The sequence below is a fragment of the Gigantopelta aegis genome, chromosome 8 (genome assembly GCF_016097555.1).
Source record: "Gigantopelta aegis isolate Gae_Host chromosome 8, Gae_host_genome, whole genome shotgun sequence".
Taxonomy (NCBI): domain Eukaryota; kingdom Metazoa; phylum Mollusca; class Gastropoda; order Neomphalida; family Peltospiridae; genus Gigantopelta; species Gigantopelta aegis.
Window position 1 is genome coordinate 16,790,167 of NC_054706.1, and position 20,197 is coordinate 16,810,363.

At 38.4% G+C, this 20,197-nt stretch overlaps 1 protein-coding gene across 2 annotated transcripts in view; it reads right to left on the minus strand.

Moving 5' to 3' along the window:
- The window catches only part of LOC121379914, a 122,384-nt gene extending 104,451 nt beyond the window's left edge, over window positions 1-17,933 (minus strand). For both annotated transcript variants that reach the window (XM_041508588.1, XM_041508589.1), the window contains exon 1: window positions 17,148-17,933. In XM_041508588.1, the coding sequence (XP_041364522.1) occupies window positions 17,148-17,592 (445 nt within the window). In that variant the 5' untranslated portion in view covers window positions 17,593-17,933. The remainder of the gene's footprint in view (window positions 1-17,147) is intronic.
- Between the last annotated feature and the right edge of the window lie 2,264 nt (window positions 17,934-20,197).

A 20,197-nucleotide genomic window follows, 5' to 3' on the forward strand; every position in this document is an offset into this window, starting at 1 on the left:
ACCAATAGGTCATTTTTAAAAACTCATTCAAGTGATACAAGTTTGGTATCATTTGAAAGGTTATTATCTCTAGTACATGTAGATTGATCTAGTTTGTCATAATTATTTTACACTGAAAAAAAGAAGAAAAAAAAGAAATCGGATAAAAAAGCTACCTGTTGAATAAAAAGGGATATTTATTTAATCATGTCAGCATACTTTAAACTGGCTACATGGTGTAAGTTTTAATTCTTCTTTTTTTTGTATTATTTTACAATTGTTCAAGAACTTGAGAGAGATTAAACCCACTATTCTCACACAAGCTTTTTCTACCATAAAAGCTGTAAGCAAACTTTTTTAATGCACTTTCCCATAGACATGACAGTACATACCACAACTGTTAACATATCAGTTGTGGGGAACTTGATGAGACATGAAAAACCGGAGTCTACTAACGGAAAAAAAAAGAAATGTTTTATTTAACGACACACTCAACACGTTTTATTTAAGGTTATATGGCATCAGACATATGGTTAAGGACCACTCAGATATAGAAGAGAGAAAACCCACTGTCACCACTTCATGAGCTACTCTTTTCGATTAGCAGCAAGGGATCTTTTATATGCACCATCCCACAGACAGGGTAGTACATACCACAGCCTTTGATATACCAGTCGTGCTGGTGCACTGGCTGGAAAGAGTCTACTGAAGGAGATTGATCCTACAACCTGCTGCTCCTCAGTTCACTGATCTACACTACTGCCACAAGGGCGAGGATAGTATTAATCATTCTCAATATGTTACTGAAGTCACATGTAATGGGGGCGAGACGTAGCACAGTTGTAAAGCGTTCGCTTGATGCATGGTCGCTTTGGGATCGATCCCCGTCAGTGAGCCCATTGGGCTATTTTTCGTTCCAGCCAGTGCACGACTGGTATATCAAAGACCATGGTATGTGCTATCCTGTCTGTGGGGTGATGCATATAAAAGATCCCTTGCTGCTAATCAAAAAGAGTAGTCCACGAAGTGGTGACAGCGGGTTTCCTCTCTCAATATCTATGTGGTCCTGAACCATATGTCCAACACCATTAAATCGTAAATAAAATGTGTTCAGTGCATTGTTAAATAAAACATTTCCTTGCTTAATCCTTTTGTAGTACTTTAAATGTAATGTAATGACAATTTGTTTACAGCTTTTGATGCAGTGCAGACGTGGTCACCAAAAACTGTGCTGCTCATATATACATGTATATATATATATATTGAAGCACTGGATATGAAAAACAGCCTCTACAATTATAACACATGTATTTCAATGACTGTTTTTATAATTTGTAAGGGGGAGTTGATGGGGGGGAGGGGAGGGGGAGGATGAATGTGTGTTGACGGACATAATGGAAACTGTCAAACACCAGCAATTACAAATGGAAGAGATGTTTGTATAACATTACATCATATCAACAGCTGTAACCAGTACGGTCCAACCATGGCTAAAACTGACTTGGACCAAGTGCTGGGGTGCAAGCCCTGTACCCAACCCAGTACAGTCCAGCCATGGTTGAACCTGAGTTGGACCAAGTGCTGGGGTGCAAGCCCTGTACCCAACCCAGTACAGTCCAGCCATGGCTAAAGCTGAGTTGGACCAAGTGCTGGGATACAAGCCCTGTACCCAGCCAGTGTTAAGTACTGAAGACTTCTAACAGCGTTGCATGGCACACCTAGTATCCATGTATTTAACGACCACACAGCTTCTAACAGCGTTGCATGGTGCACCTAGTACCTGTGTATTTAATGACCACACCATTTCTAACCATGCTGCAGTTTGCACATCACTGTGCATTTTTCATTTCATTTCAACTTATTTTTGTGCTTACCGTATATCTTCGCCTATAAGTCGAATTTTTTTCACCCAAAAATTATTTTACAACTTGGGGGGTCGAGTTATAAGAGGGTAAAAAAATTTCAACAAAAAATATTAGTTTTGGGGATTATTTTACAAGTTTTATTGTTGAAGTATGCCATGTATTTATACTCAAATATGTTAATTTGACACATTTATTTTTTATACCCTATTTTTTTTGGCATTAGAACGGTTTTAGTTATGCGAAAAGGCGTACGATCTCACTCACATGCCAAGACAACAGTCCACTTAGTTAAATTAACAGTCATCACTAATAGTAAAAATGTAAACAATACTAACTACCTGTTGCCTGAGTTTATTTTGAAATCTGGTCACTGGCATTAATGGTTGTTCAAACAATGTTTTTAACGGTGATTAACTTCATGAATATTACTGAGCTTTCCCTTAAAATAGACTGATCTCTGCAGTTCACTATCTAGAGCAATAGGGACACACATCATTTGGTACAAAAACCAGTGTACTTTCCAGAGTTATCCTCCTTACATGTATTAATATGGCGGCAAAACGTGATACTTTCAGTTTTATCGTAGTGATCTGTTGTCAGTGTTTATAAATAAAGTCGTTGTCTGTGCACAAAACCATCTGTACAGTACTATACAGTAACAGTCAAACAGCTTTCACTCTCTACTAAATATTTCGTTTAGATGCTATGTAATAATGATAGTTTGATTGGAATAGTCTGATCATATTGCGATGTACAAAACGTGAAAACCGAAGTTTGTAAAATAATTTTCTTTTGTTCAAATATTATTGTTCTCATGTGCTGAAAATAAGAAATATTTCAATATTTATAAGTAGTTTTTCATGGGTCGACTTATAAACGGGTCAATAAAAAAATACGTTTTCAGGGCTTGAAATTAGGGACTCGACTTATAGCCGAGATCGACTTACAGGCGAAGATATACGGTATATCCAATTAAGGTTTAAGCACACTGTCCTGGGCACACACTTCAGCTATCTGGGCCGTCTGTCCAGAACAGTGGGTTAGTTGTTAGTTGGTTAGTGAGAGAGAGAAGAGGGTGTAGTGGCCTTATACCTACCCACCGAGCACTCAAGAACTCGCTCTGGGTTGGAGCCGGTACTGGCCTGCGAACCCTGTACCTACCAGCCTGTAGTCCTATGGCTTAACCACTGTGCCACCGAGGCCGGTACCATGTTGCACGACTCACTTCGTACAGTGTATTTAATGATCACTGTCTGGCACACCTTGAGGTAATACCTGTGTATTTAACGACCACACAGCTTCTAACAGTGTTGCATGGCACACCTAATACCTGTGTATTTAACGACCACACCATTTCTAACCATGCTGCAGTTTGCACATCACTGTGCATTTTTCAGTGGTGAACACATAAATCTGATCAACTAATTAACTGCCATTTTCCCCTTTCAGGGCATTTAATATTTCTACCAGGTGGTCGAAATGAAATACATCACGTACCTCCCTATCAAACCATCATATGAATTACGGCAAAATCTCAGCGACATGATTCCTGCCATCTGCCCATTGTTGTGGAGCTGAGAGAGTTCAATAACATGCGACACCAATCAATTCACATCTCACGCCAAGCACACGGAGAGAAACCCAAGTCAAAATCAATGTATCGGGAGAGAGCGAAATCTACCTGCTAATCTGCATGCATGTATAATGATGTGCTTTGACAAGTAAGGTACGCATCGATGATGGAATATATATATACATACACACACATACACATACACTTACACACACACACTTACACTTACACTTACACACACACACACACACACAGTGAAACCTCTCAAGACCAGACCCTCTGTAAACCAGAATTCCCTTAAAACCGGACGTTTTACAGTCCCTTTTTAAAAACCAGTACAGAACTTAACCTCTCTAAACAGGATCCCTCTTAAAACCGGACATTTTATTGGTCCCAAGGGTGTTTGGTTTAGAGGGGTTTTGAAACAAATGTTTTATTTAACAACATACTCAACACATTTTAACTAGGGTAATATGACATGTGCAGGAGGTAGGGATGTCTGAGGGTCAAAATCCCTCCCTGCTCATTGACATTTTTTTATTTTTCAATATATTTTCTAGGGAAGATACGTCTCGACCCCTCTATAAAATTCATTCGTCATAGTGAAAAACCCTCTATAAAATTCATTCGTCATAGTGAAAAAACCTCCTGTTACAATTCCTACTAACATGCCTGCATTGGACATAGTGAACAAACCCTCCTGTTACAATTCCTACTAACATGCCTGCATTGGACATAGTGAACAAACCCTCCTGTTACAATTCCTACTAACATGCCTGCATTGGACATAGTGAACAAACCCTCATGTTACAATTCCTACTAACATGCCTGCATTAGACATAGTGAACAAACCCTCCTGTTACAATTCCTACTAACATGCCTGCATTGGAGACATAGTGAACAAAACAACCCCTCCTGTTACAATTCCTACTAACATGCCTGCATTGGACATAGTGAACAAACCCTCCTGTTACAATTCCTACTAACATGCCTGCATTGGAACATAGTGAACAAACCCTCCTGTTACAATTCCTACTAACATGCCTGCATTGGACATAGTGAACAAACCCCTCCTGTTACAATTCCTACTAACATGCCTGCATTGGACATAGTGAACAAACCCTCCTGTTACAATTCCTACTAACATGCCTGCATTGGACATAGTGAACAAACCCTCCTGTTACAATTCCTACTAACATGCCTGCATTGGACATAGTGAACAAACCCCTCCTGTTACAATTCCTACTAACATGCCTGCATTGGACATAGTGAACAAACCCTCCTGTTACAATTCCTACTAACATGCCTGCATTAGACATAGTGAACAAACCCTCCTGTTACAATTCCTACTAACATGCCTGCATTAGACATAGTGAACAAACCCTCCTGTTACAATTCCTACTAACATGCCTGCATTAGACATAGTGAACAAAACAACCCCTCCTGTTACAATTCCTACTAACATGCCTGCATTAGACATAGTGAACAAACCCTCCTGTTACAATTCCTACTAACATGCCTGCATTAGACATAGTGAACAAACCCTCCTGTTACAATTCCTACTAACATGCCTGCATTGGACATAGTGAACAACCCCTCCTGTTACAATTCCTACTAACATGCCTGCATTGGACATAGTGAACACATAGTGAACCCCTCCTGTTACAATTCCTACTAACATGCCTGCATTAGACATAGTGAACAACCCCTCCTGTTACAATTCCTACTAACATGCCTGCATTAGACATAGTGAACAACCCTCCTGTTACAATTCCTACTAACATGCCTGCATTAGACATAGTGAACAAACCCTCCTGTTACAATTCCTACTAACATGCCTGCATTAGACATAGTTAACAACCCCTCCTGTTACAATTCCTACTAACATGCCTGCATTAGACATATGGGAAGCGGGACGTAGCCCAGTGGTAAAACATTTGCTTGATGCACAGTCGGTCTAGGATCGATCCCCGTCAGTGGACTCATTGGGCTATTTCTCATTCCAGCCAGTGATCCACAACTGGTGTAACAAAACATTGAGTGATTTATTGCTCTCAAAACTTAGATTAGGGGGAGCCATTTAAGATAACACCATCTCGTTCCAGCCAGGGCACCATGACTGGTATAACAAAGGCAGTGGTATGTACTACCCCGTCTGTGGGAAGGTACATATAAAAGATCCCTCTCAATATCTGTGTGGTCCTTAACCACATGTCTAACACCATATAACCGTAAATAAAATGTGTTGAGTGTGTCATTAAATAAAACATTTGTTTATTTTTTCAGTGTATAACTTCAGTCAATAGTGGGTTTGAATCTCTGAGCAAACAATTTTCAAATGCTTAAAAAGTAGAACAAAAGTGTGATGCCACAGCTACATTGTCTTGATTAATAAATGTTAGTGTTAAAGAATAACTATACCAATGATTATTAACAAGTGACTAAATTTTACACACATACATGTATATATATATAGATGTATTTATCATATAATATCTTACATTTTCAGTACAATCAAAATATGTGATATTTTTCAGATAACATACTTTAAGAATTTGATAACTTTGCAAATTAGATGTAAATTAGTTGAGGTCTCAGCACTAGGTTTATTGACATTTAAGAAAAAGTACTTGGGTGACACTCCATGATTGACAGATGCATTCAAAGTCATCAAATAAAAACATTTCAGTGGCAATTTGACACTGAAAGCTGTCCAGCGTTCAGAAAACAAAAAATGTTAGGCATAACTTTATTTTGATGTAAGGAAATCCAAAATGACGTCATTCCAGTTTGACGTCATTTCCATTTAAAAATACACCACGCCACATATTCTTACGTCATTTGAATATCTAGTAATGGCAGACTGGAATTAAAGTTGCGTGTACAGTTTACAAAAACACGTTGTATTAAGCTTGAGCTTATATGATAAAGACATTATTACCCTTGTGTATTTCGGTATCGTCAATATCATATATTAGGAATAAAAATAATGTATTATGCTCGCAAGAGGCTCGCATAATACAATTTTTATTCCTAATATATGATATTGACGATACCGAAAAACACTCTGGTAATAACCTCTATATACGCACAAATATAAATAGATATCGCTACAGTGAAAATAACACTTCTTACTGTGACAATAACACCTTTTGAATATTACATGGTATTTTCATTAGAGAGGTTAATAGCACTATTATCAGTGTTTTTCAGACACGTCACTCAGTGTTACATAATAAACTGTTTTATTTTCCACAGTTCGACTGAATATTTCATGAATAGGAAACTGATGTGCCGTGTACAAGCATCGCCATAAATCAAATGTGTCAGTATCGATTCAATACAAAGTTAAGCGAACAACTTATCTTGGGTTTGAAAAGACCAAGTAGCACACGGGAACAGGCAAACACAAATAAAACATCACTAAGTGGATACTTAATCAAAATAGTTCATATCAATGAGACCATGTCTGTTGGCCATGGTTTTTCAGTAATGGTGGCATTCATTGGTGAAGAGTGTTCTTTTATTGACGAGTGTCGCTCAGAATTGCCCTCTCAGAACTGGCGCTATTAATGTCAGTCGGGCAAAAGAGACCAATGCTAACACATTTTTTCTCTCTCCAGCACCCAAAGATCAATGGGCATGGACAATAGAGGACGTATCTTGTGGTCTATTATCGGCACAATTTATCTGTTTTGGGTTCGAGTGCAATTAAACAAACAGATCTATTTGTGCACCAAATGAAGAGAGAAAGTTACGAGTGTATGAACAAGACGCAAGAGATGAGTAATCTTTGGTGCTGTGCAAATTGATCATTTATTAACCCTCTAACTGTGGAACTCACTATTTGAAATATTGGAAAATATTGATCAATTTCATTGACTCTTAAAGCTTTAGTTTTTTTCCCCCCATCATTATCAAGAAAGTATAATGCCTTGACCATTGCATTAATTTTCCACATTTGTACGTGCGTCATAAAACTGTGGAATTTGTTTTTATTTCAAATTACACTACATATGGTAAATAAATTTTCATTTCCCATTTTAGCATTGTTGCAAAGCAAACTGACCATGGCCCCATTCCACGAAGCGATCTTAGTGCTAAAATCAAATCTTTTCCTCTTTTTTTTCATGATCACTTAAGGTGATCTTAGAGCTAAGATCGTTTCGTGGAATGGGGCCCATTTCATTAACCCTCTACGTGTACATGTATATAACTACATGTAAACTTTTCTTCATTTTAAATTATTCAAAAATGTATAACCTTTTAAGGAATAAGTGTTTTTTCATTGATAAAATCAACAAAATGGACCAGTTTGTTAAGATTGTAGCTTTCAAATTTAAATTTTGGACCTCCATACTCCAAACTTCCATACAAACTCAAAAAAGAAAATAACTAAATGCAAATAAAGGCTCTAATAATCCTACATGTCAAAGAAAAGTGTTTAAACATCACCGGCAGCATACTTTAAACAATGACTAATAGTGTTAGTAATCTCAAAGACTTTAAACTATAACTATTACTTGTTAGTAATAGTGTTACTAACTACTTTAAACTATGTCTATTACTTGGATTAGTAATTGTGTTAAATATAGGTGTCTCACACTTTAAACTATGGCTATTACTGGTGTTAGTAATAGTGTTTCATGTAGGTATCTCAAATACTTTAAAACTATGGCTATTACTAATGTTAGTAATAGTAATTCATGTACAGGTCTCACAGATACTTTAAACTATGGCTATTACTGGTGTTAGTAATAGTGTTTCATGAAGGTCTCACAGATACTTTAAACTATGGCTATCACTGGTGTTAGTAATAGTGTTTCTTGTACAGGTCTCACAGATACTTTAAACTATGGCTATCACTGGTGTTAGTAATAGTGTTTCATGAAGGTCTCACAGATACTTTAAACTATGGCTATCACTGGTGTTAGTAATAGTGTTTCTTGTACAGGTCTCATTGATACTTTTAACTATGGCTATCACTGGTGTTAGTAATAGTGTTTCTTGTAGGTGTCTCATACCTTAAACTATGGCTATTACTGGTGTTAGTAATAGTGTTTCTTGTAGGTGTCTCATACCTTAAACTATGGCTATTACTGGTGTTAGTAATAGTGTTTCTTGTAGGTGTCTCATACCTTAAACTATGGCTATTACTGGTGTTAGTAATAGTGTTTCTTGTAGGTGTCTCATACCTTAAACTATGGCTATTACTGGTGTTAGTAATAGTGTTTCATAAAGGTATCTCAGATACTTTAAACTATGGCTATTACTAGCATTACCATTAGTTATAGTGTTACACATTAGAGTCTTACTTGTACATGTAACATCTAAAGATTTTATAAATTAGTTGAGAGTGTAATTCTGTAACTGAATCTAAGCTTTGTAATGGCGTAACTCTACCAGTCTACACACAAATCCCCAATGAATTGAGTTCAGTAACTTGTGACTAATGGAAGCTTCAAGTTGCTCGCTCTGCTGAGTAAAAATCTATCAGTCGTAAGCCAAGAGATGACCGCATTGTCAGGGCATTTACCATCCATTTCATGATGGATCCACACTATATGTACGTAGCTTGCCAAGATGGTGCAATGATGACCCCCCTCCCTGCCAACAGATGATTAGGTCATAGGATCAAACCTCATTGGTGGACCCAGTGGGTTTTTCTGTCCCAACCAGTGCCACATGACTGGTATGTGCTGTCCTGTTTATGGGGAAATGCATATAAACTTAAAAGATCCATTGATGCTAATGGAAAAATGTAGCATGTTTCCTCTGAAGACAACATCAGTACATGTATGTACATGTCTGTATGTACATGTCTATAGGTACATGTCTATATGTATTCAAGTGAACATGGCCAAATTATTATTATCAATATATACATGCAGACTCATTTAAAGGCAGTGTGTAACCTGAGGCTGAAGTAAATTGTAATTAATATTTAACTGAAATCTTGGCTAATTAATAATTTAACACCTGGCTACATATGTAATTTGTATACATGTGTATATGGAAAGGGTTTGACAAGTCCTCTGCCTTCGGTCCTGGCTAATGAATTTGTAGTCTGAGCTAGTGGGAATTATCACCTGTATAATTACTATAATAAGTAGGGCACTAGCCAAAGCTTCTGTGAGGGCTAGTGGGAATTATCACCTGTATAATTACTATAATAAGTAGGGCACTAGCCAAAGCTTCTGTGAGGGCTAGTGGGAATTATCACCTGTATAATTACTATAATAAGTAGGGCACTAGCCAAAGCTTCTGCGAGGGCTAGTGGGAATTATCACCTGTATAATTACTATAATAAGTAGGGCACTAGCCAAAGCTTCTGTGAGGGCTAGTGGGAATTATCACCTGTATAATTACTATAATAAGTAGGGCACTAGCCAAAGCTTCTGTGAGGGCTAGTGGGAATTATCACCTGTATAATTACTATAATAAGTAGGGCACTAGCCAAAGCTTCTGTGAGGGCTAGTGGGAATTATCACCTGTATAATTACTATAATAAGTAGGGCACTAGCCAAAGCTTCTGTGAGGGCTAGTGGGAATTATCACCTGTATAATTACTATAATAAGTAGGGCACTAGCCAAAGCTTCTGTGAGGGCTAGTGGGAATTATCACCTGTATAATTACTATAATAAGTAGGGCACTAGCCAAAGCTTCTGTGAGGGCTAGTGGGAATTATCACCTGTATAATTACTATAATAAGTAGGGCACTAGCCAAAGCTTCTGCGAGGGCTAGTGGGAATTATCACCTGTATAATTACTATAATAAGTAGGGCACTAGCCAAAGCTTCTGTGAGGGCTAGTGGGAATTATCACCTGTATAATTACTATAATAAGTAGGGCACTAGCCAAAGCTTCTGTGAGGGCTAGTGGGAATTATCACCTGTATAATTACTATAATAAGTAGGGCACTAGCCAAAGCTTCTGTGAGGGCTAGTGGGAATTATCACCTGTATAATTACTATAATAAGTAGGGCACTAGCCAAAGCTTCTGTGAGGGCTAGTGGGAATTATCACCTGTATAATTACTATAATAAGTAGGGCACTAGCCAAAGCTTCTGTGAGGGCTAGTGGGAATTATCACCTGTATAATTACTATAATAAGTAGGGCACTAGCCAAAGCTTCTGTGAGGGCTAGTGGGAATTATCACCTGTATAATTACTATAATAAGTAGGGCACTAGCCAAAGCTTCTGCGAGGGCTAGTGGGAATTATCACCTGTATAATTACTATAATAAGTAGGGCACTAGCCAAAGCTTCTGCGAGGGCTAGTGGGAATTATCACCTGTATAATTACTATAATAAGTAGGGCACTAGCCAAAGCTTCTGTGAGGGCTAGTGGGAATTATCACCTGTATAATTACTATAATAAGTAGGGCACTAGCCAAAGCTTCTGTGAGGGCTAGTGGGAATTATCACCTGTATAATTACTATAATAAGTAGGGCACTAGCCAAAGCTTCTGTGAGGGCTAGTGGCTTTTTTCAAACATGCGTTTAAATGTGTTATAGAAAAGTATGTTATTCAACCAGTACTGGTAAATATATAACTGTACATGTACATGAAGTTGTGATATCTCAGTGTTAATTATTAATATTTTGGTTTCTTGCCATCAATCAGAAGAAAATCATTAATTCACAAGTAGAAGCAGAGCTCTATTTAAAATGTTTGTAAAACTACTTGTGGTGGGGATCTTTTATCTGAGGAGGAAAGTACACAGGTATAGTACATTTCTAGTTATGTAATGCATGAGACTTGATCTGTCTTTAAAAGTGTAAGTTAAACTTGAATCTGACAAAAGTCTTTCATAGCAAATGTGCAACAACAATGGAAAAATAAATTGTAGTTTGTTTAGTGAGCCTTTATTTTGTTACATTTTGTCTGGCTGATATTAATCACTATATTCATGTAACCTCTAACTTTAACTTAGTTCAAAATTATCTCACAAGATTCTAGCAGTTGCATGCCTGTCCAGGGCCTGAGACTCAACTTGCACCAGAAATCATAGTCTGATACATCTGCTGTCAAACTAAATTTGATGGTCAATTCAGTGTCACAGCAAATATACCCGGTAATATAGGATTAACAAAATCCCTGGACCCAAAACTGATAATTAATCAGAGATGTGAGAGGGGCTGGAACAAAAAAGCTTACTGTGGCCGGTGTCCAGGGACCGCTCAAGGGCCCCTGAAGGAAAACTTGTTCGCAACCCCTGGAACTGCAAAAAAATTGCATTCAATGCTAACAAATCTAAACTGGTTATAACTTATAATATACGGCACACATCATCAACTTGAAACCATGAAAACATGGAAATGAACCTTGTGTGGTCAACAGTATTGAGCATCGTGTTCTTTTAGAAGAAATGAAAAAGTGCATTTCCGCGTAGCTCTCATATCTCTGAATTAATGCACCTTTAATGGAAAAATTATCCAGAAAGTTTGTTTTGTGTAACAACACCACTATACCTCATTCATTTATTAATCATCAGCTATTGGATGTCAAACATTTGTTAATTTTCACACATGGCATAGTCTTAATTAGAGAGGAAACCTGCTAAAAAAAGATTCTGCTAAAAAAAATTCATTTAATTAGTAGTAAGGAATCTTTTATATGCAGGGCTTGAACTTAATGACGGGATAGCACACACCACGATCTTTGATATATCAGTTGTGGTGCACTGGCTGGAACGAGAAATAGCCCAATGGGCCCATGCACCGACAGGCATCGATCGTAGACTGACCATGCAGCAAGTGAGCAACTGATAATTAATTAATACACCTTTTTAACAGAGAAATTATCCAGATGCCAATTACCAACAAACGGATCAGTCTGTAAAGCTATCAATATCTAGCAAGGTGGAAGAATGATTTAATTAGCTCTTCAGCAGCCTGACAAGATGACGGGCTACACGTATGCGAGACGAGGGGTGCAGGGAAGATAGGCTGCAGTGTCGTCCATAAATCTGATTACACTTGTCTTAGCCTCGACCCGGTTCTGAGTGGGGTCAGCTGTACAGAAAACCATGGCCTGTGAATGAAACCAAGCATTTCAGGTTCCAGACACCATTATCAAGTGTCTGGAATATACCAAACGAAATGAATATTGGTTTTACAACACCTTGAGAACATTTTGAGCAATGGCTACATGGTATATTGGGTGTTTAATATATTAATAATCTTAAAAAAAAGAAAAAGAAAAAAAAAGAGCTGAAAACATACAGAAACATAAACACTCCCCCTCCCCCACCCCCCTCATTACATGCAAGCAAAAATTGCTTGGAACATGTTCAGTTTAAATGACACTAATCCTCAAAACAAGTTCAATATGTTCGGAGAATATTAATATTATTATGCAGCAGTGGCGTAGCTTGGGTTGCCAGCGCCTGGGGCAAGGCAAGTATTGCGCCCTCTAACCAGTGGACCGTTAGCACTCCCAGAGTCCCTTCCACCAGTCCAGAATGTTGTGCCCGGGGTGACTGCCCCGGTGGCCCCACCCATACTACGCCACTGTTATGCAGTCATATACTGAACATAAATTTGTTCTTCCAAGTCTGCCACAAATGTTGCATCTATTTCTCATTCACAAGGATCTAAACAACAATGGAACGAAGCTAGTGATTCTTCATTATGAATAGTAACTTGTCTAGGCTAGTAGGGGTGTCACAGTACACTGATTTATTTTACAACTGACGATACGATACCTGATACCCTTTGTCTGTGTATCGATTCATATTTTCACCATGTATCGAATCCTATTTTAATTTCCCATCAATTTACTTATTGACAAGTCATTTCCTTTAAGGCGAAACAGTGAAGCAGGCCCGTGGGAACGACTTTGGGAGTGGTGCGGGGGGGGGGGGGGGGGCACTGACAGATCGGGTACGAATTCTATATCAGATTTTGGTTATAATGGCAAACATTAATATAATAAAAAAAAGGCTCACAAGTGGGGGGGGGGCCTGTGAAGTGAACCAAAAAATATGTGCCTGCTTACATGTATGTCAGTATGACATTGTCTAGATGATGTGGCGTTTCCACATTAAAACTGTGTTTTATCAGTGTTTCTCTTTTTATCATATTTATATTTATTAAATTATTTGACCCAAGCTTCAACTTCCTGTTTTACTGGGAAAACATGGCAAATCATGCATCGTGATACATGTATATTGTATCGTGGGTTATGTATCGTGACATGTATCACGAGGTAGGTGTATCATGATACCCCTATAGGCCAGTCAGGTAACATTTTGCTCAGTATCGCGTTGTGATTCGCTACACAATTTTAAAACATATGAACAGTAGTTGCTAATCAATTTTTAATAGACTAGAATTATCGCTAATCAAGATGTTGAAAACAAGGTGTTTCCTGCTAGTACTACTACTAGTCTCTGGAAGTGGATGAAAATAGTTCTTGATTTCTAGGGGCGAGACGTAGCCCAGTGGTAAAACGCTTGCTTGGTGTGCAGTCAATTTGATATCGATCCCCATCAGTGGGCCCATTGGGCTATTTCTCGCTCCAGCCAGTGCACCATGACTGGTACATCAAAGGCTGTGGTATGTGCTATCCTGTCTATGGGATGGTGCATATAAAAGATGCCTTGCTGCTAATCGAAAAGAGTAGCCCATGAAGTGGCGACAGTGGGTTTCCTCCTTCAATATCTGTGTGGTCCTTAACCATATGTCCGACGCCATGTGTTGTGTGCGTTGTTAAATAAACCATTTCCTTCCTTGTTAATTTCTATGCCTGCTGAAAACCTTCTACATGCAGCTCTAGCAGCCACCTGTTACTGCAGACCTGTGCATGTGTATGTATATATATATAATGCCTGGCTGCATTCACTGCTGGTTGTGCATTGTGCATGCACATTTACATTGTAACTGTTACGCTTTCATGCCCCATAACATTACAAAACCCACCTTGTGTAAATCTTGTGCTATTACTTCTTTCAAGACAGATCCATATGACTAATCTTAAGATTTGTACCTTGTACAGTAACATGCTTAATTTAAACAGGAAAAATTTGCTAAGTGCATACATTACGATCGTGTTTCAAAACATGTCTTAAAACTAATATATATATACAGTGTTCAAGATATAAAAATTTGGGACAGTATCCCAGCTGGATACTAACATTTCAATATCTGGTATCCAACCTGAAAATTTAGTATCCCACTTTTAGATATAGTTACCTCACCTTCAAATATAGCAAGCAGGCCAATTTTAATTTTAATAAATAAAACAAAAGGCTGTATTGGTTGAAAACATTTTATAATGGCTACTTGCCTCTTCAGTGTTTTTATCGACTTTGGAATTACTAGGCCTAATTAAGGAAAACTTAGACTGGAAGGAAACATCCCAACAAAAACAATAGCGGCCTAGCGGTTCACAGTCTTTTGCTATCCCGCTATTGCTCCAATGTAGCATTAGACTGGGTACGAACTCGAAAATACTGTCACTTAACTTCATTTGTAAATGACGACTTACATTGTTTCAACAAAAAAATAAACACTCAGGATTAAAACCCCCCAACATTATATGGTATCCCGGCGGGATACTGGATTCTTGAAGTCTGGTACTCAAAATTAAAATCTGGTATCCCCGGGATATCGTGATACTGTTAATCTCGAACACTGATATATATATATATATGAATTAACAGGAGGTTCTGTGTTCAAGGTGTTATACATTTACATGTGTAAGGATATGACTCAGCTGGCTACAATGTATATATGTTTCCAAAATACATTACGGGGAGGTTAGCGTTGAGATACATGTGTGGTACCTGTATGTAGCCGAGTAGTAAAGGGGGTGAAATATAGCCCAATGGTAATGCGCTCGTCTGATGTGCGGTCAGTCTAGGATCGATCCCCATTGGTGGGTCCACTGGGCTACACAATATAATTCGATACTGGCTGATTAAAATCATCACCCCTCCACAAGCTTATTACTTACCTCTCATATTAGAACGTGTATGTACAGGTCCAGACCTTGCTTTTTAATGTGCGCAGGTGCTATCGCACTCATAAAGCGCACATAATTTCAATCTGACAAGTGTGAAAAACAGCGCAAGTTACACTTAACAAACGGCGCACGAAAAATAGATGGGTATATTTATTTCCACTGTTTACAAAAATCAAGTTTTCATAGCTCATTTATCTGATAGGAAGGTCCTTTTATTAAAACAATAAAAATTAAAAACATGGAGTCATTATAAAGTGGTATTTCTCTGTGTTGACCAAATTGCGAAATACTTGTTTAATAAACACTTTTGTAGATGTACCAGTCAAAATCCAATTGGAGCTACACTGCTTATTTATTTTGGAGAGTGATTTTTCACTCACCTTAGCATATTGAGGTGTGCGATTTTCCACTCACCTATAATTTTCAAAAAACAAGGACTACAGGTCCATTCCTAGACTGTTGGGTATGGATCACTAATATGGCAAGCTTTTGGAAGAAAATGGTTCAAGCATGCCTGTCATGGACAAAACCAGTGACTTTGACACAGTTCTGCCCATGAGAGGCCAGAGTGGGGTGGGAGGTGTAAACATGTCATGACCCCTTAATCACAACTCTTTTTCCCTCACTATCTTTAATACTTTACTGTTGCCCCATAACAGGACTCAGTGTGTTTCTACCCCCCCCCCCCCCCCCCAATTTAGGTGGACTCCCAATATAAAATCTGGCTTCCACAATGCCTTTCGTGTCCCTCAAGAATATCCAATTCTTTTTTCCTCTGCCCCCATCCTGCAGGGACAGATTCAGGATTTGTTTTGGTTTTTAGGCGACTAAGTAAAACAAGGGCACAAATGGACCAACTGCTAAAAAGGGCAACCCAGTGAAAAATTTTTAATTAAAAGCCCAGGGGTTGGATAGGAACTTCAGTAATGTTTGGAGGGGGATAGGTTCCCCTGGATCCATCTCTGCTGACCACTAGTTGTTTTATACTAGGTACCCACTGGCCCCCACAGGCACCCAAATGTCTACCTTAGTGTCTGCAATGTTCAGGTTAATTAACATTATTTATAAGATTAACTAAAACTATACCAGATCCAGGGGTGGGTGCATCCCCAAAATCATGTGGTTAACAATTAATACAATAAAATTAATTTTAACAAAATAATTTTTATCTTTATTTTTTTTTTTATTTTTTTTTTTTTTAGGGAGAGGGTTATAATAATATTCAGCTATGCATTTCTGGAGAAAGCTTAGCTTGAGTCACCTAGTCTCCTCCCCTCCCCACTATTGATGTGTTGTATGGGACAACAACATATATTAATAAAGGGAGGGCTTGATGTCACTCGAGCTAGGGAAAGAGCTGCATGTTAATGTAATCTTTGGATTACTGTATCATGTTGGGACATTTTTCATTCCAGCCAGTGCACCACAACTGGTATATACCAAAGACTGTGGTATGTGCTATCCTGTCTGTGGGATGATGTATATAAAAGATACCTTGCTACTAATGAAAAAATGTAGCAGGTTTCCTCTCTAAGACTATATGTCAACATTACCAATGTTTAACATCTAATAGCCGATGATTAATAAATCAATGTTCTCTAGTGGTATCAAACAGAAACAAACTTCCAACTTCTCTAGAAAAAAAACGTGTAGGCTGTCCCATATGCTAAAAAAGAATAATTAAGACATAATAGTTAATTAATATATGAACATTACCAAATGACAGTTTATGTTAGTACAACATAACTGATTACTTACCGCAATTTTTACATACAATCTTTTTAATACTTCTAGCGGTTTTCTTCTTCGCTTCCACAGGCAAGGCACTCTGTTGAAAGTATTTCCCATTCCCCACAGACACGCGAAGAAAAAATATATATTTCTTGTTGTACGTAATTTCCGATACACATTGCGTCTTGTTCAGGGTACCAAAAACCCCCACTGTAACCTTCTTCGTTCTTTTGCCCCCATTTACGAGCGTCTTCCCTTTAAGTATTTTTCGCACCTGTATTGATGAATTATACCTGTCGCCGTTCCCCGTGGGTCGGGATTTGACCCGACCCTCGATCACAATGTCGGCGAGAATTGCATTGGAGCTCGGGTCGCTATATCCCGTGTCACATGTCTCCCCCGCCACCGACCCTACGTGAACGACGAATAACAGTAAACCCAAAATGACGAGTCGAATCCGAAACCACCTCATCTTGGCGACATAACGAACTGCCTGTTGCCGCGTTGGATTTTTTTCTCTCTACTCTCTCTCTCTATATCGAGTTGGTGTGGAGTCAGAGGACGTAACATACGCTGTGATATATCCACGTTCTTTCACATGTCGACTTGTGATGCGTATGGCCTCACTATGCGGTACGCTTTTTCGTATTCTTTACTCCGTCTACCGAAACGGCCAATCAATTGAAGCCACTCTCCCGACGTTGGGAATGGTTTATGCTTCATTTCCGAAATCTCGTCACATTTTAACGTTACAAGCCGGGGTTTTCACCGCTCATCAAAGAGACCACAACTAAATCGCGTTACCACCAACGCATATTGATTGAATGGGGTGGACACCCGGGTTTGATAATCCTGTTAGGTTTATAAGTTAATCAGTCACGTGACTATGACGTGCTTCTTTGCTTTACGGAAGGATTGTGTCTATATGGAGTTAAATACTGCAGTGGGCGATATTGCCGTGCAATTAAGTAATCAATTTAATTTCTTCCAAGCCATTTGAGATGATTATGGACGATAGTTTATTTCAAGAATACATTTGTTATGATTGGGGTGGGGTGGGGTGGGGTGGATGGGGGAGGTTTTCTGCTATAACCCGATCTATTTGGATCATTATATTTATTTCGTTTCATTTCGTTTCATTTCGTTTCATTTCATTTCAATTCGTTTCATTTCATTTCATTTCAGTTTATTTATTTTATTTATTTATTTATTTATATATTTATTTATTTATTTTACTGAGTCGTAACTAAACGGGCGTGTTCAGTTTGGAAAGACGGGCTAGTTCAGTTTGGAAAGACACAATATTAATTTCGTTTTCTTTCTTTTTCTTTCCATGTGGTTTTTAATTTTAATTTTTTCTATTTTTTTAAATTTATGTGTGGGGTGGGGTGGGGATGGAAGCTCAGTGGTAGAGCATCCGTCTGAGGTGTCATGAGTTGTAGGATCGAGTGTAGGTACATCAAAGGTCTGGTAAAATTATTTCAAAGGATTTTTGCATTAAACGTATTGTATATAAAAGTAAAGAGGTATTCATTTATCATGTTTGTAAATGCTACGTATAATAGAGAGATATATTAGTTATATTGAACATTCAAAGTGCATCTAACTCACATGCATTAAAAAAAAACTATATAAAAAAATTTGGCCGCGTCGCAATCATGAATGAATGAATGAATGAATGAATGAATGGTGTAAGTTTAATAAAAGTTAAAGATAAAATTTGTTTTGTTTGACGACACCACTAGAGCACATTGCTTAATCAATCATCGGCTCTATTGGATGTTAAACATTTGGTAACTCTGACAATCTTAGAGGGGAAACCCATTACATTATGCCATTAGTAGCAAGGGATCTTTTATATACACTTTCCCACAGGCAGGAAAACACATACCGCGGCCTTTGACCAGTTGTGGTGCACTGGTTGAAAAGAGAAAAAAACAATAATCAGTTGAATGGATCCATTGAGGTTGTTCGATCCTTCGACGCAAGCACCTCAAGCGAGCACTCAACCGACTGAGCTAAATCCCGCCCTGAAAGTTTAACAAACCAATAACACAAAAATATACATTGGCTATTGGGTGTCAAACAAAGGTAAATATATAAAGATGAGTATACGACACCGAAAGGTGCGCCATATTTAGTGTAAACGAACCCTTAGAACCAAACAGCTATAGTTTAAAATATTAATTTATTCTTGTATACGACCTGGATGTGTGATGGGTGGGGTGATAAGGAACTATGACTGGACTTTTGACTTTGAATTGTTTCAACATGTTTATATATCACTAAGGTTTTAAGCATGTCTGTCCCGGGTCCCGCCTCTGGATGGCCAGGTGTATGCTCCTGGACAGAACTATGGCTGGAAATAAGAAGCGAATCGATTGGGTTACATACAATAGTCCGGTGCGGATTCGGCGGGGGATGCACTGGATGCCTGTGCCAATCCTCGGCAATTTTTTAAAATCTAAACGCAAGTAAATAAATAAGACAACATTTAAATAAATGAAACTGATGTACTTTCACCTCTCCATCCTATAAGATCGCTAATGCAAAAACACAAACCTATCTATAGTATTCATAAACACGTGTGTGTGTGTGTGTGTGTCTGTGTGTGTGTGTGTGAGAGAGAGAGAGAGAGAGAGAGAGAGAGAGAGAGAGGAGAGAGAGAGAGAGAGAGAGAGAGAGAGAGAGAGAGACAGACAGACAGACAGACAGAAACAGACAGAGACATACAGAGATAGAGAGATAGTAAGAGAGACACAGGGAGGGACAGAGAGACAGATACAGACAAACAGACATGGCATACATACAGAGAGATAGAGAAAAGGAATGAGGGGGGGGGAGAGAAAGTGAATGAGTAAGAGAAAGAGAGAGAGAGAGAGAGAGAGAGAGAGAGAGAGAGAGAGAGAGAGAGAGAGAGAGAGAGAGAGAGAGAGAGAGCGAGAGTGTGTGTGTGAGAGAGAGAGAGAGAGAGAGAGAGAGAGAGAGAGAGAGAGAGAGAGAGAGAGAGAGAGAGAGAGAGAGAGAGAGAGAGAGAGAGAGAGAGAGAGAGTAAAGTACACAAGTTTATAACATCA